The following is a 12,707-nucleotide window of genomic DNA, read 5'->3' as shown; positions in this document are numbered from 1 at the left end:
ATACGCCATAAAATATAAGTGATTATAATCTTTAGCGTAACGTGACGATAAATGTTTATAAACTATATAAGCAATGATGTGTTGATTGAACACGTCTGTTAATTATCCAAAATGAAACAATGTGAGTGATATATAACACTCTGGATGAAGAGTATTCAACCACATATAAAAGGGCAAACGGGCGAGTGATGTTTTGTTAAGCCCAATGTTGCAGAAGAGATGATAAGAGCTGAGTTGTTATATATTCTCAACGTGTTTTACCGCCGCTCGATCGATAGATAAACCACGATAATCTCTGACGTTTATTTCCGGTTCACGATAACAATTTATTATTATCATTATCACTATCGCCATAAATTACCGTCATAATCTATTTCTCGTACTCTTAAATCCAAGGAATCCCAAGCTGTCAAATAATTTTTTGACTCTTTCATTGTTGAGCTTAGAGTCTATTAGCCCGTAAGATAATTAGCTTGAGTCTATTTGCCAAGTTCGAGGAATATTAGGACAATCGACAGTACCCATATCTCAATTGCGATGCTTGTTACACATTCGCAAGCTTCAAATACCTCGTGATCGATAGTCAGATGCTATATATCAGATTGAGTGAAGTCACAAATATAGATAATTTACCTGCATCTACTAATGGGCGTCTGTAGTAGCGCATGAGTTGATTTGGTAATTAATTCTATCATTGCGTCGATGCTGGTAATTCTGTCGATCATACGCAATTCAATACAAACTGTCACTGATATATATTATTATTGGGTCTTTGATATTGTTATATATCTTGATTGTATCAAGTTAAATATCCGATACGAAGGCACTTGATTGTCATCACTTGCAATTAATTAACGCGCTCTATATACACTAATGATCTTTAATTTGATGGTATGGTTTTCATACAATAATAATAATAATAATAATAATAATAATAATAATAATAATTTAAATAAAAAATATTAATGATTTGATTATTTAATACACTGAGAGAAAAGTGCACGGTTGTGGTAACTAGAAATGGATGAGAATGAAAAAATAATCATCTTAACTAATATTTCTAGTTTCTTGAACTATATCATAGTGTCCGAAACTATTTGAAAGTAGTAGTTTTAACTAAGCATTTGTTTTGTTGTGGTAACTATTTAATATTATTTCTCAGAACTTATACTTCAGCGGAATCATAAAAGTTTCAGCAATTGTACGATTATAATTTCATTAATTTAGCATCATTTAAGTCGTCGACGAAAATAATTAAGGATTTTTTCTTCATTATTTTTTTGTAATAAGAATACTATTTTTGACTTAGTTACGTTCGCTATTGTCATTGTTCATTGAACTATAACACAGTTAAAACAGCTATGATATCATCGTACATTTTACAGCTATATATTAGTTATCTGAACTGGGGGTAATAGTGGAGGCTTCATTGAACTATGTTTTTCATAGTTCAGAAAACCAGTTTTTTCTCTCAGTGTGATTTGTTTATACTTATACACTATAAAAAAACGGCGTAAGTCCACGCTACCCCGGTAAATTATCGATCTTAAATATAATCCGAAAAGCGGTGTTAAAATAACACCTGCAGTGGTGTAAAACAATTTTCCGGTGTTAAGCGGTGTTAAAGAAAAATTAGTTTTATTTTTGAAGTATCAGAAGTCGAATTGTATTTCAAATACAAAAAAAAAATTTTATTGTTTAGAAAATTAGTAATATGACAGATTTACAAATTTATGGAGAAATCCGAAGAATTTTTGTCCATAATGATATTTTAGTGTTTTTGTATAAAATACGGGAAACAGATTTTTATGATTCAAGTCTCTTTGCAAATTAAATCAACACGGAAAGACTGGAACCCGACTGATTACTGTTCTGCACCTGACTCAGTACGGTGCTGGAAAAAAAATACTCGATTGTGGTGCAGCACCACACTGATTACTGTGCAGGACAGTCGTGTGCGCATATCACTCAGTCAGGTCCTGCACAGTAATCAGTGTGGTGCTGCACCACAATCGAGCATTTTTTTCCAGCACCGTACTGAGTCAGGTGCAGAACAGTAACCAGTCGGGTTCTAATCTTTCCGTGAACGAAAAAAATAAAATAAAATTATCAATGATTGATTTATCTTTTTTGAATCATTTATTACCGCATTAAAAATAATTACAATATTGTTCCAACATATTTAATTTGACAAGCGATAAAAAATTTATGCCATTTGTAAATAACAATAAAATTGACATTGCTGAGTTTATAGATAATAAAATTGATTTTATCTCATAATTAACGATAATTTCGTAATTTTAACGGATTATTATCATTATTTTATTCTGTTTTGTAGATCTTAAACTTCTTATACTCTAATCGGAGTTAATTTACTTCTTATGTACACCTTATTAACACCGCTACACCGACGTGAGTTCATTTTAACACCGCTTTTTTTTACAGCGTAAAGTATAAACATCTTCATTTTTTTTTTTTTTTTTTTTATATAACGATTCTTGAATGTAAATTAAAGAATAAAAACGATCATATAAATGTAATTAATTATCGTATACTCATAAATTAAATGAAAGTGATATCACTATTTCTGTTGATAATCTACTGGATGAACGTCTTGATATAAAACAAATGTTATATATTGAGCAAAGGTACGTAGCTTGTGGAGTAAAAGGATAAAATAAGTTCCACTGTGATACGGAGACACAGATGTATCTCTTGTGGCAGTTGGAAAATAATCTTGACACGTGTCTTATCATCTCGAAATTCTCGAGGAAAGTTTTTTTCGTGCTACTGAAAGTATAAGAATAAGAAGGGTCGAAAAATGAACAGCGCAATTTTATTTTTTGCTTTGTTATTTTTCTTGTGTATACGAAATATCTCAAGATTTTAGATTTTTTTTTCTCTTTTATCCAGTTTTTTTTATTTGTTATGCTCTTCGGAGTTTTTCGTGCTTATAAGAAATAAGTTGGCATGAGAACACGCGCAGGTGTCGAATAGAGAATCCAATTATGTTTTCACTACACAATGATATACTGTCTATTTATCTCAATATATATATGTATATTACCACTAAAAAAAGTAAGAAAAGTTACTCGTGATTTAAATGAGATAATAACAATTGGTGGAAATTAAATTTTATTAATTTTACTTTATTTTAGACAGTTGATAAGAATTGAATTTTTTTTTCCAAGTAATTTATTTACCTTAAGTTTTATTTTGATGGAATGAAATTTCTTTAAATTACTCGAAGTCATTCAATTATTTCAGTCTTTAATCCATTGAAGAATAATGTTTTTTTTTTTTTAGTGGCCTAATATTTGTTATTTATTGAATAATTGTTATTACCAAGTGAATTGAAGTAAAAACAGTTTTTTTACTCTCTTAATCTGAATCAGTGAATATTCACTGATGTAAATAGTCCCAAGTATATCATTGCAAATCACCCGGGTCATAATATCAAGCCTCAATCTAGCCTCATCGAACCCAAGTAAGCCTCAATCCAGCCTCACTGAGTAAAAAAAGCATTTTGAGCCTCAAATAATGCTCACAGAGCCTCAATGAGCCTCAGATAGTGCTCACAGAGCCTCAAATGATTCGCCAAGATCCTCAAGAAGCCTCGATAAGTCTCAAATGAACCTACTACTCGACTATGTAATTTAAATTCGATTAGTATTATTTAAGGCTCTTTGATCACCATTTGAAGCTTATTGAGGCTCTGTGAGCATTATTTGAGGCTCAAAATGATTTTTTTACCCAGTGAGGCTGGATTGAGGCTTGATATTATGACCCGGGCAGTAAAATATTACTGATTCAATTAGTAAAAATCGGGTGTCCGCTCAAAATATCACAAAAAAAATTTCCCATACAAAAATACCATAAAACTAAAATATACAATGACAAAAATAGCCTGATACAAAAATTACTAAATAAAAATAAAAACTATATACTAAAAAATATAAATCTGATATGAATAAATGACTGAAAAAAATTGATATGAAATGGTGGCAGTAAGTTTTTATTACCAGGTTATTTTTGTACTTAGATATTGTTTACAAGGATATTATTGTGTCTGGTTATTTTTGTATAAAATTATTTTTTTAAATAGTCATTTTTGCATCAGGTTAATTTCGACTAGTTTTTATTGTGATGGTTATTAAAAACAGGGTATTTAGGACTGTAACCAAAAATCGATTTACTATAAGAATCAGTAAAACGTTACTGATTCAATCAGTGGAAATCGCTTTACTATTTTAATCAATAAAATTGTTACTGAATAAAATAGTGATCGTAACAGATGTAATTAGTCATAACTATTGATTTAGTTTTTGATGCGAAAAAAAATCAGTATTTATTGATTAATGCACATTAAAAGTACAAAAATTAATATCATGATTATATATTAAGCCGTTGATGAAAATAGAATCAACATATATACAAGTTTTTTTATCAAATACGTTCTCCATTCTGTAACCAAGTGGTATTACTTCAGGCTCTACATATTCACTGCATTCTTTTGATACATCGATTTGTTGATTTAAATTCTTATGCATATTTCAAAATATTAATAAATAAATTTTCTAATAAAAATTGAATAAGTAAATTATCGATCCGAATTTTTGTCAGCTAATTTAAACAGAAATTTGAATAAAATTCCGATGATAAATTTTTTAATTGACTTTAGATTGTAATCTTTGATAGCCCATTTTACCCATGGTGTCTATTTTGACCTTTCATAATTTAAAAAAAAAATTTCTCAAATTCCCATCCCATTTCAACTTCTCGTCTCTGATTTTTTTCAAATTCATAATAGAATTAAATAATTGAGTGATAAATTAAATATAAATAAAAAATCAATTACCTGAAGATTTTTGAATCGATGTGACCTACAAAGTGCACGTAAAAAACGACTGAGTGCACACTTTCTTTCATTTTCTGTTGAATGAGAACTAAAACCAGTCATCGAAATCGGGTCTTTTAATCCTCCTGTGGCTAAACTTACGCCTATTTCTGATCCCAGTCCCATCTGAAACCAAAAATAAATAAATTTATAAGCCAAGCTCGCAATAATTTTGACGAAAATAAAAATTAAATTCAAATTAATACAATATTTATTTATGAAAGAATAATACCGTCACAATAGAAGGTCTTTGCGCGCCAGTAAAGTGTTCAATGACCTCCCAGTTTGATTTCTTGAACGGTGTATGGGGTGTCCTAGGTGTGTTTGGAGAATGGGGCTGCGAACTGGGTGTTTGTGCTTGAGATTTTTGTTCACGATTCAACAACAATTCAACCGATGGCTTAATACCATCGCCACTAGTCACGTGTTGCCGTAAACTAGCCCATCTTCTTGTGCTCCGGGACCCAGTCATTGTCGTGGTGCCAAGCTCACCCTGAAAAATTTATTATTATGGCCGTTTTTATTTTCCTTTTTTATCCGGGACGTAATTTATCGTTTAAACATATCATCTATAACCTGGATATAATAGGATATATCAGTTTATTTTATCATCGATAAAGTCTTTTTCTTTTACTTCTTACTCTCCTTCGTCTGGTTTCTTTTATTCTAACGCGTTAATTTTAAAGTAAATTTATATACCAGTATATTTATATAATTATGCTATTTTTAAATACTAAACTTCTGTCAGGCTTAATAGATTGACTTGTTTGAAAAATATTTTTTGACATAATTATTAAGCTGTTTTTTAAAAATAATTTATCTGAGTTGAAAAGATAATTTATTATTTAGTGTTTTAAGAAATTTCGCTCACTGACAGGATTATTTCTCAATATTAAAATTTAAATAGGCCATTAAGATGTTTCCGTAGCTGCCAAAAAACTTTCAAGAACTTGTAATTAATGTGGAAAATCAACTTTTTGATATTAAAATGTAAAAAATTTGCGAAATGAACGGGGATTAAATCGGGAGTAATTGCGAGGATGACTGTGTATTTATTTAATCTTTGAGTAAAATTCCTTCTGATGGAGTGTTTATTTTAATATTAAAACTCTGAACCGAAGTGAATGCAGATTTAAATAAAATCTAGATCTGCTGGAAAAAGAAACTCCCTGTTTACTCCGTATGTGGAATGATTTTTTGCAAAACTCTGTGATCATTCCGCTTTCACTCCCGATTTTTACAGAGTAACATAAGAATTAATCAAATTTAATTAGCATCAGTCTTGTCAGTTTGAATATCCTTTCTGTACACGGAAAAAAGGACTGTGGCTGTAACAGGACATGGATCTAGAGACAATGTGAATTGTCTTCGTCGTCCTCAGCCTTGCGGTTCCCATTTTTTTCGTCTCGTTTCGTCTGAAACTACCAAATCATAGTGCCGTGGCCACATGACTAATTATCACGTCGACGCATGTCCGTAAGGGTGCAGTGCGGACAGAGTAAGTTGATGAATTTTCACATACGTTGCCGTGTTTGAATAAGTGCGGGTCTTTGCTTAGCAAGAACTTCAGCACATTGTTCTGTCCAAGTAATTATAAAATTTGTTAGAGGTCAGCCTAAGCCAGGGTTCAACCCACGAATTCTGGTGGCTGCTGGTGAAAATCGCCGAAGTCAAAAGCGATTTGTCTCAACCTGTATCAGCTACAGGACTTAGTTCTGTTGTAGCTACAGGAGTTGCCCTGTAGCTGCAACAGGAAAACCACGTAGTTATTTACAAGATCAGTCCTGTTGCTATAACAAGGCGAGTTCTGTAGCTGCTACAGAACTTTCCTGTTGCAGCGACTAACTCATGCTACAGGACCTATTCCTGTTGCAGCGACAGTTCTTTTTTTTTCGTGTATGGAAAGGGCGGGAAAACCAAACCGTTAAGGAAATAATGATTTTTTATGCACTTCAATGCGACGAATTATTTTTTTTTAACTTCCACTTGGAATAATCGAACCAAATTTTCAGTTGCCATGGAAAAATTTTTTTATGAACTTTTTGAAACGGTATTTATCCTGCCCTGTTTCTGTTTTCCCACCTTTCGCCAAATTGCCTGTTAATAATCTCATTTTAGTCTAATATATTGATTGTAAATGCAAGTAAATCAATGGAAATTTTTAAGTGACGATAAATAATTTTATTTTACTTGTCAGTATTTACTTTTTATTAAATTTGTTTGGCAAAATTTTTAATTATTTGTGTTTAAAAATAAATTAAAATCATGTTAAATAAATAATGAACTTATTTGTTTCGATAAAATAACTCGAGTTTTAAATTGAATTTGCTATAAAAGTTTTAACGTACTGTAAATTGCTAACGAATTTGCTTTATCAAGTCTGTAGACGGCAGGTCAGTAAATTATTTCGATAATACTCTGCTTTGTCTTATATATAAATTTAAATTTATCCCTGTAACCACCGACACTTTTAGGAAAAAATTTATCAGAGAATATTTTACTGTTTTTTTTTTTTTTTTACTCAGATGTTTTTTTTTAAATTCAAATAAATTTTACTTCAATTCAAACATTTTCTCAATATTTAAACTACTGATAATTTTTTTTTAAAGTAAGTAAAGAACTTAAAAAAAAAAAAAAAGTATCGGCACATTTTTCAGTGTCAGTTAAACCTTTTGTACGATTCCTTGAAATAGTTTTTAAATCTAATAGATACACTGGTTTTTACAAAAGAATATTTTCCTTCACAAATTCTTTATCCACATTTTTACTTCAACCATATCTCATTTTTGCAAATCTATAAATATATATATATATATAACCTTTTTATATATTTTGCAATGTACCTAAACCCATTCATAATTAGTCTAAAATTTTTTCTTTAAAAATTCATCAAAATATTTTTGATCCCAAATTTTTAAATAAAAGAAAATATTTAAATAAAAATTAAAGGAGTAAAAATAATCTAAATTTATTTTTTGAGGTTTCTTGGTATCAAGAATATTTTCAAAAATAAAAAAAAAGTAAACCGGAAAATCTTACTTTACTCATCACATTTTCTTAAATGAGTATGGCCGTTGATACTAATGGAGCTTTCAGTACAACAACTTTTTTTGTACCCTCTGAGGATTAACAGCTTCAGACCCGAAAGAACACTAATAAAAAAGCTTGTAAGTACGTGGCAAATATATTTTTTATAGCACATAACATTACACTTGAGTACATGTTACATATTGTTATAGCCACTATAAAAACACAACTCAAAATAAAGTAAACAAGTCAATTTTGTTATAAAGTTTCTTTTTTTTTTTTTTGAGGGCAAAAAATGCTTTTTTCATGTGCGGATGAACGTACGAATGAATAGATTGTGTTATGTTCAGAGATGCAGTATCAGTGCTATGAGATTCTGTGTTACGAATAAACGTGACTTGACTACTGTCGACACGATACCAAACACACGTGACTGTGATCTATAGCATATGCAGTTTGCTAGTATGCAGCCAGTGAACAAGACTAGACTCTATATCAACGAGGATGTATGAATTCATTGAGTAATCGACAGTAAATAATTCCACGTAATTTATTGTTCACAACGAAAATTACACAGGTCACTTGCTATATTCCCTCTACATTATATTTTATGCATTACGGAGATAATTCAGTTAATCGAGTTTTATTTATACCTCAGTAATCAAAGGAATTTTTGATTATTGGTATTTGTTGTTTTGATTCAATTAATTAATTTATTCCATATATATGTCTGGTTATAATTACTAGTGCAACAAACAATTCGATTACTCAACATACCTGGGGGCTATAGAGAGCCTGAATTTTATTTTCACCACACCTGCGCTAAAAGTTTACATTCCTGTCCTGTTTAGACGGAAAAAGTCGTTCTTTTCTATTATGAGAAAATAACTGATAACACTTGGTGCATGCGCCATTCTTCACGCAAACAGAGACAAAACTTTAAACTTCGAGATGCAGATCTGGTAAAAAAATATGAAAAACGGTTGACCCTGCGAGAAAACCCCAAAACTACCGGGTATTTTAGAGCTCAGGAGCTGAGTCTAGATTATCTGTAGAATTTCTATAGGAATTCTTAGACGGCGATCCCGATTCAAATTAAGGTATCCGATGGATGCTTAAAAGCCTTGAGGGTATCAGAAAAGTCTTCTGGAAGAACGCTAGCACATAAAAGTGAAGGAAACAAAATTTTTCTTCAAGTACCGAGCCCTTGGCCTAGATTTTCTATGGGATTTCCATAGAAATTCTTGGCATCAGAAAAGTTTTCTGGAAGAACGCTAGCACATAAAAGTGAAGGAAGTGATTTTTTTTATGCTGTCGATCAAACTTGAAACAGGAATTAAATCATTCAAAAAGTTATTACACTCATACGAAAAATTATTATGCTGTGTCACAATACTTGCAATGTGCGAGAAACTTATCGATAAGCTTTAATAAAAATTACTTTCATACATTATAATCATTGTGATGCGGTATAATAATTTTTTATGAGAGCATAATAACTTTTTGGATGCTTTACTTCCTGTTTCAAGTTTGCTCGGCAGCATAATAAAAATTGGTAGATTTTGAAGCCACATTTTTCTCCGTGTACCGAGCCCTTGGTCTAGATTTTCTGTAAGATTTCTATAGAATTTCTTCAATCAGTTTGTATTTCCAAAGCAGGTAACCCTGTAATAGGAACATCGCGTAAATTCAGCAGTCATTAAATTATTCAGGTATTTAATTTAATTTTAAAACTTTTGATTTCACTGTATAACATATGTAATTTGCATAGTTTAAGATAAATAAGTACATTATAACTTTTTGTGTTAGGAAATGGTTGTCCTTGATAAAAGTGGTCATTGAATTTTTTTCGGTTAAATTTCTAATACAAATCCAAGTAATCCAAGCAAACTAATAACAGTACAAACAATGTACAGATAAAAATAACTTGATACGTAATTAAAAGTGCGACAGTTTCGTATTCTGGCGAAGGTCTTTAATAGGATTAAGTCAATAATGTTGAGAAAAGTAAGCGAAACTTGGCATCTTGTAGTTTCATATATAAAAACCGAGAATGGGTTAGTAATAAATGAAAAAAATAATAACAACAATACATTTTACTGTCGTTGAATGAAACACAAGACTGAATAAGTGAAGATTGGTATGTCCCAACAGACTGCGGTACTTAGTCTGTCCTGGTTTGTCCTTTTCACTCTTTGCAGTTTTCATTCTAGCGAATTGTACGACCCTGCGAAATTTACCGCACCGTAGTTGCGAAATATATCAGTACATCGCAAAACGTATATATATTTGAGAGAAGACAAGTATAGATATACATTGGATATACTCTCGATGCTATTTCTGATTACTAGTACGGCAGTAAACTAGCGTTTTGGGGTTTTAGCGAAGGCAAATTCATCATGTATAGCATGATTCAAATGTCCACATGTTGGAATGCATTAGTATAAATGGACTTTATCAAGGCCTTCGGCCTGCTCTCGGCAGCTACCCTCTGTATAGATTCTCGATCTCTGCACTAGATTCTAACGATTCAAAGTCACATGTGCGCTACTCTGAATCGCGTTAGGATATTGAATTGAAAATGAAAATGGGCTTTAAAGGCGAGTTTCAGCTTTATAAGCTGGAATGGGTAAACTCTGAACTCCTAAAATAACTAAAACTATGTGGTATGTATGTATATATTTTAAAAGTTGGAAGGGATATTCGACGGGTTGTTTAAAGTGGTGGGTAAACACGAAACAGTTTTTAAAAATGAATATTCGTTTTTTAAAATTATTTTATAAGTTTTTAAAATATAAGGACACAATAGTTATCGATTGAACTCTAATTTATAAAAGGAGTGATTAATAGTTAGAGAAATGAAAAAAAATCACTATGGAGGGTGGAGCACGTAATGCAAATAGATGAAGGTGGGGCACATTGTTTTTTTTTTTCTTTTTCTGATTAAAATTGTCACAAAATTTTTTTTTTCATAAAAGTTCATGTTCTTGAAGTCAACAGATAATTAGCAATTTTCAAAATTCTTTTTTTTTTCAACAAGTCCATTTATAAAAAAAAAAATCTGAAAACTGCCTGACCCTGCGGGCCAGCCCCAAAACTTCCCGCTGTTTACGAGCTCAGGGAGTCAGGAAACATTATTACTTGTAAATTTTTGAGCTCCTCGAGCTCAAAAATTCGTTAGGCCGGTAAAACATACCTTCACTAAAAAATTATAATTTTTTGTCCGACGATATCTTTGGATGGAATGAACCGATTTGGACGTTCTTGGTGGCAATCGAAAGGGCTCAACAAGACTTAAAACTGATTCCATTTTGAGGTGAATCGGGTAAGTAGTTTATAAGTTATACGCAAAAAACCGAAAACAAAAAAAATTTTTATTTTTATTCTTCGTATAACTCGTAAACTACATGACCGATCTACCCAAAAATCTATTCAACTCTAAGTTTTGGTGAGCCTTTTCGATTGCCACTAAGAACGTTCAAATCGGTTTATTCCATCCAAAGATATCGTCGGACGTAAAAAAGATCACACACACATACACACGGACGTCCATCCGGGAATAGTCAGAATTGCTTCCTAGGACCTCCAAACGTCGACATCTGATAGAAATTCGATTTTCGAAAATCGGACCGAAACCAATAAGTTCCCTTTTTTTGAAAATTTTCAATTTTCTTAGCGGGAAGTTAAAAAAAAATAAAAATATGCACATGTAGAAAATTAAAAAAACTACAGGTGCAATTTTTAAAAAGATTTTTTTCTTATAATTTGTTATTTTTAAAAAAATCTAAAAGTCATTAGACGTCGGCTAACTTCAGTACCATAAAATTCTCACATCAATCGAAAAAAAAAAAAAATCATTGGAGACTAAATTTTGTATTGTAAGAAAGTAGCAATCAAATTAATACTTTACAAGTATGTTTATAACGTGATTTGTGATTTAATCAATTTACGGGATATAACACCGATGATAAAGGTTGATTATCGACTTGACCTATTGTCAGTACGTTAATCACAAAATACCATAGCTCAAAGCCCGCCGATTATGAACCAAACCGAAAACCGAAGATTACGTTGTACAGAGCAGAGAACAGTACTTAACATCCTCCACGTCTGCTCTACAGTCTATGTATATAAACATCAGTTGAGAGTAAGGGAGTAGACTGACGACAAGTATATAGTGAGTCAACTACTCGTAAGCGGCATACGGGTAAGCCAGATGTCATGATAATCTCGTTATCAACTCAAATAGCTGGCTGGGCTCCACAATTATATCAGGGTACCCCCACAAAATCGATTTCGTCACGGCTTCATTCCGGTTCGTCTACGCTTCCTATCCGCGTCATTCTCATCACTATATCTAGCTACCGCACTAACACTACAACACAATACCTCTCAAATCGATCTTTACATCTGATCACGATAACAACTCTTCAAGTCCAGGAATTTCAAGGATTTTGTAATAAAAATTTATTACAAAATTTTTTTACTTTTTTTACAAAAAGAAAAAAAAAGTTTGAACATTCGATTAAAGAAATAATCGATTTTGTTTGAATTTTAATTTAGTTTTGGTGAATTTCATTATTAAACTACTTAAATTACTACACTGTAAAAAAAAACGGGGTAAGTCCAAGCGATGTAGGGGTTAAAATTTTCGGTGTTAAATTTCAACACTGAAAGTGGTGATAAATAACACCGCCGTCGGTGTAAGTATTCTTTACCAGTGTTAAAAAAATTTCCCGGTGTTGAAATATTTTTTCACTGTTGAAAATATTTGACTTTGTGA

The 12,707-nt window shown here is 31.5% G+C and overlaps 1 protein-coding gene across 3 annotated transcripts in view; it reads right to left on the bottom strand.

Annotated features, from left to right (window-relative positions):
- LOC130663933 (adenylate cyclase type 5) overlaps positions 1-12,707 on the bottom strand; it is a 108,028-nt gene that overhangs the window by 77,177 nt on the left and 18,144 nt on the right. For 2 of the 3 annotated variants that reach the window (XM_057463512.1, XM_057463513.1), the window contains exons 3-4: positions 5,130-5,390; positions 4,859-5,023 (exon numbers count right to left, since the gene is read on the bottom strand). In XM_057463512.1, the coding sequence (XP_057319495.1) occupies positions 4,859-5,023; positions 5,130-5,390 (426 nt within the window). The remainder of the gene's footprint in view (positions 1-4,858; positions 5,024-5,129; positions 5,391-12,707) is intronic. The other variant, XM_057463514.1, reaches the window with a different exon arrangement.

This window comes from Microplitis mediator, chromosome 2, assembly GCF_029852145.1.
Source record: "Microplitis mediator isolate UGA2020A chromosome 2, iyMicMedi2.1, whole genome shotgun sequence".
NCBI lineage: Eukaryota > Metazoa > Arthropoda > Insecta > Hymenoptera > Braconidae > Microplitis > Microplitis mediator.
Note: the sequence above shows the minus strand (reverse complement) of the source record. Positions and strands in the feature narration are given on the sequence as shown.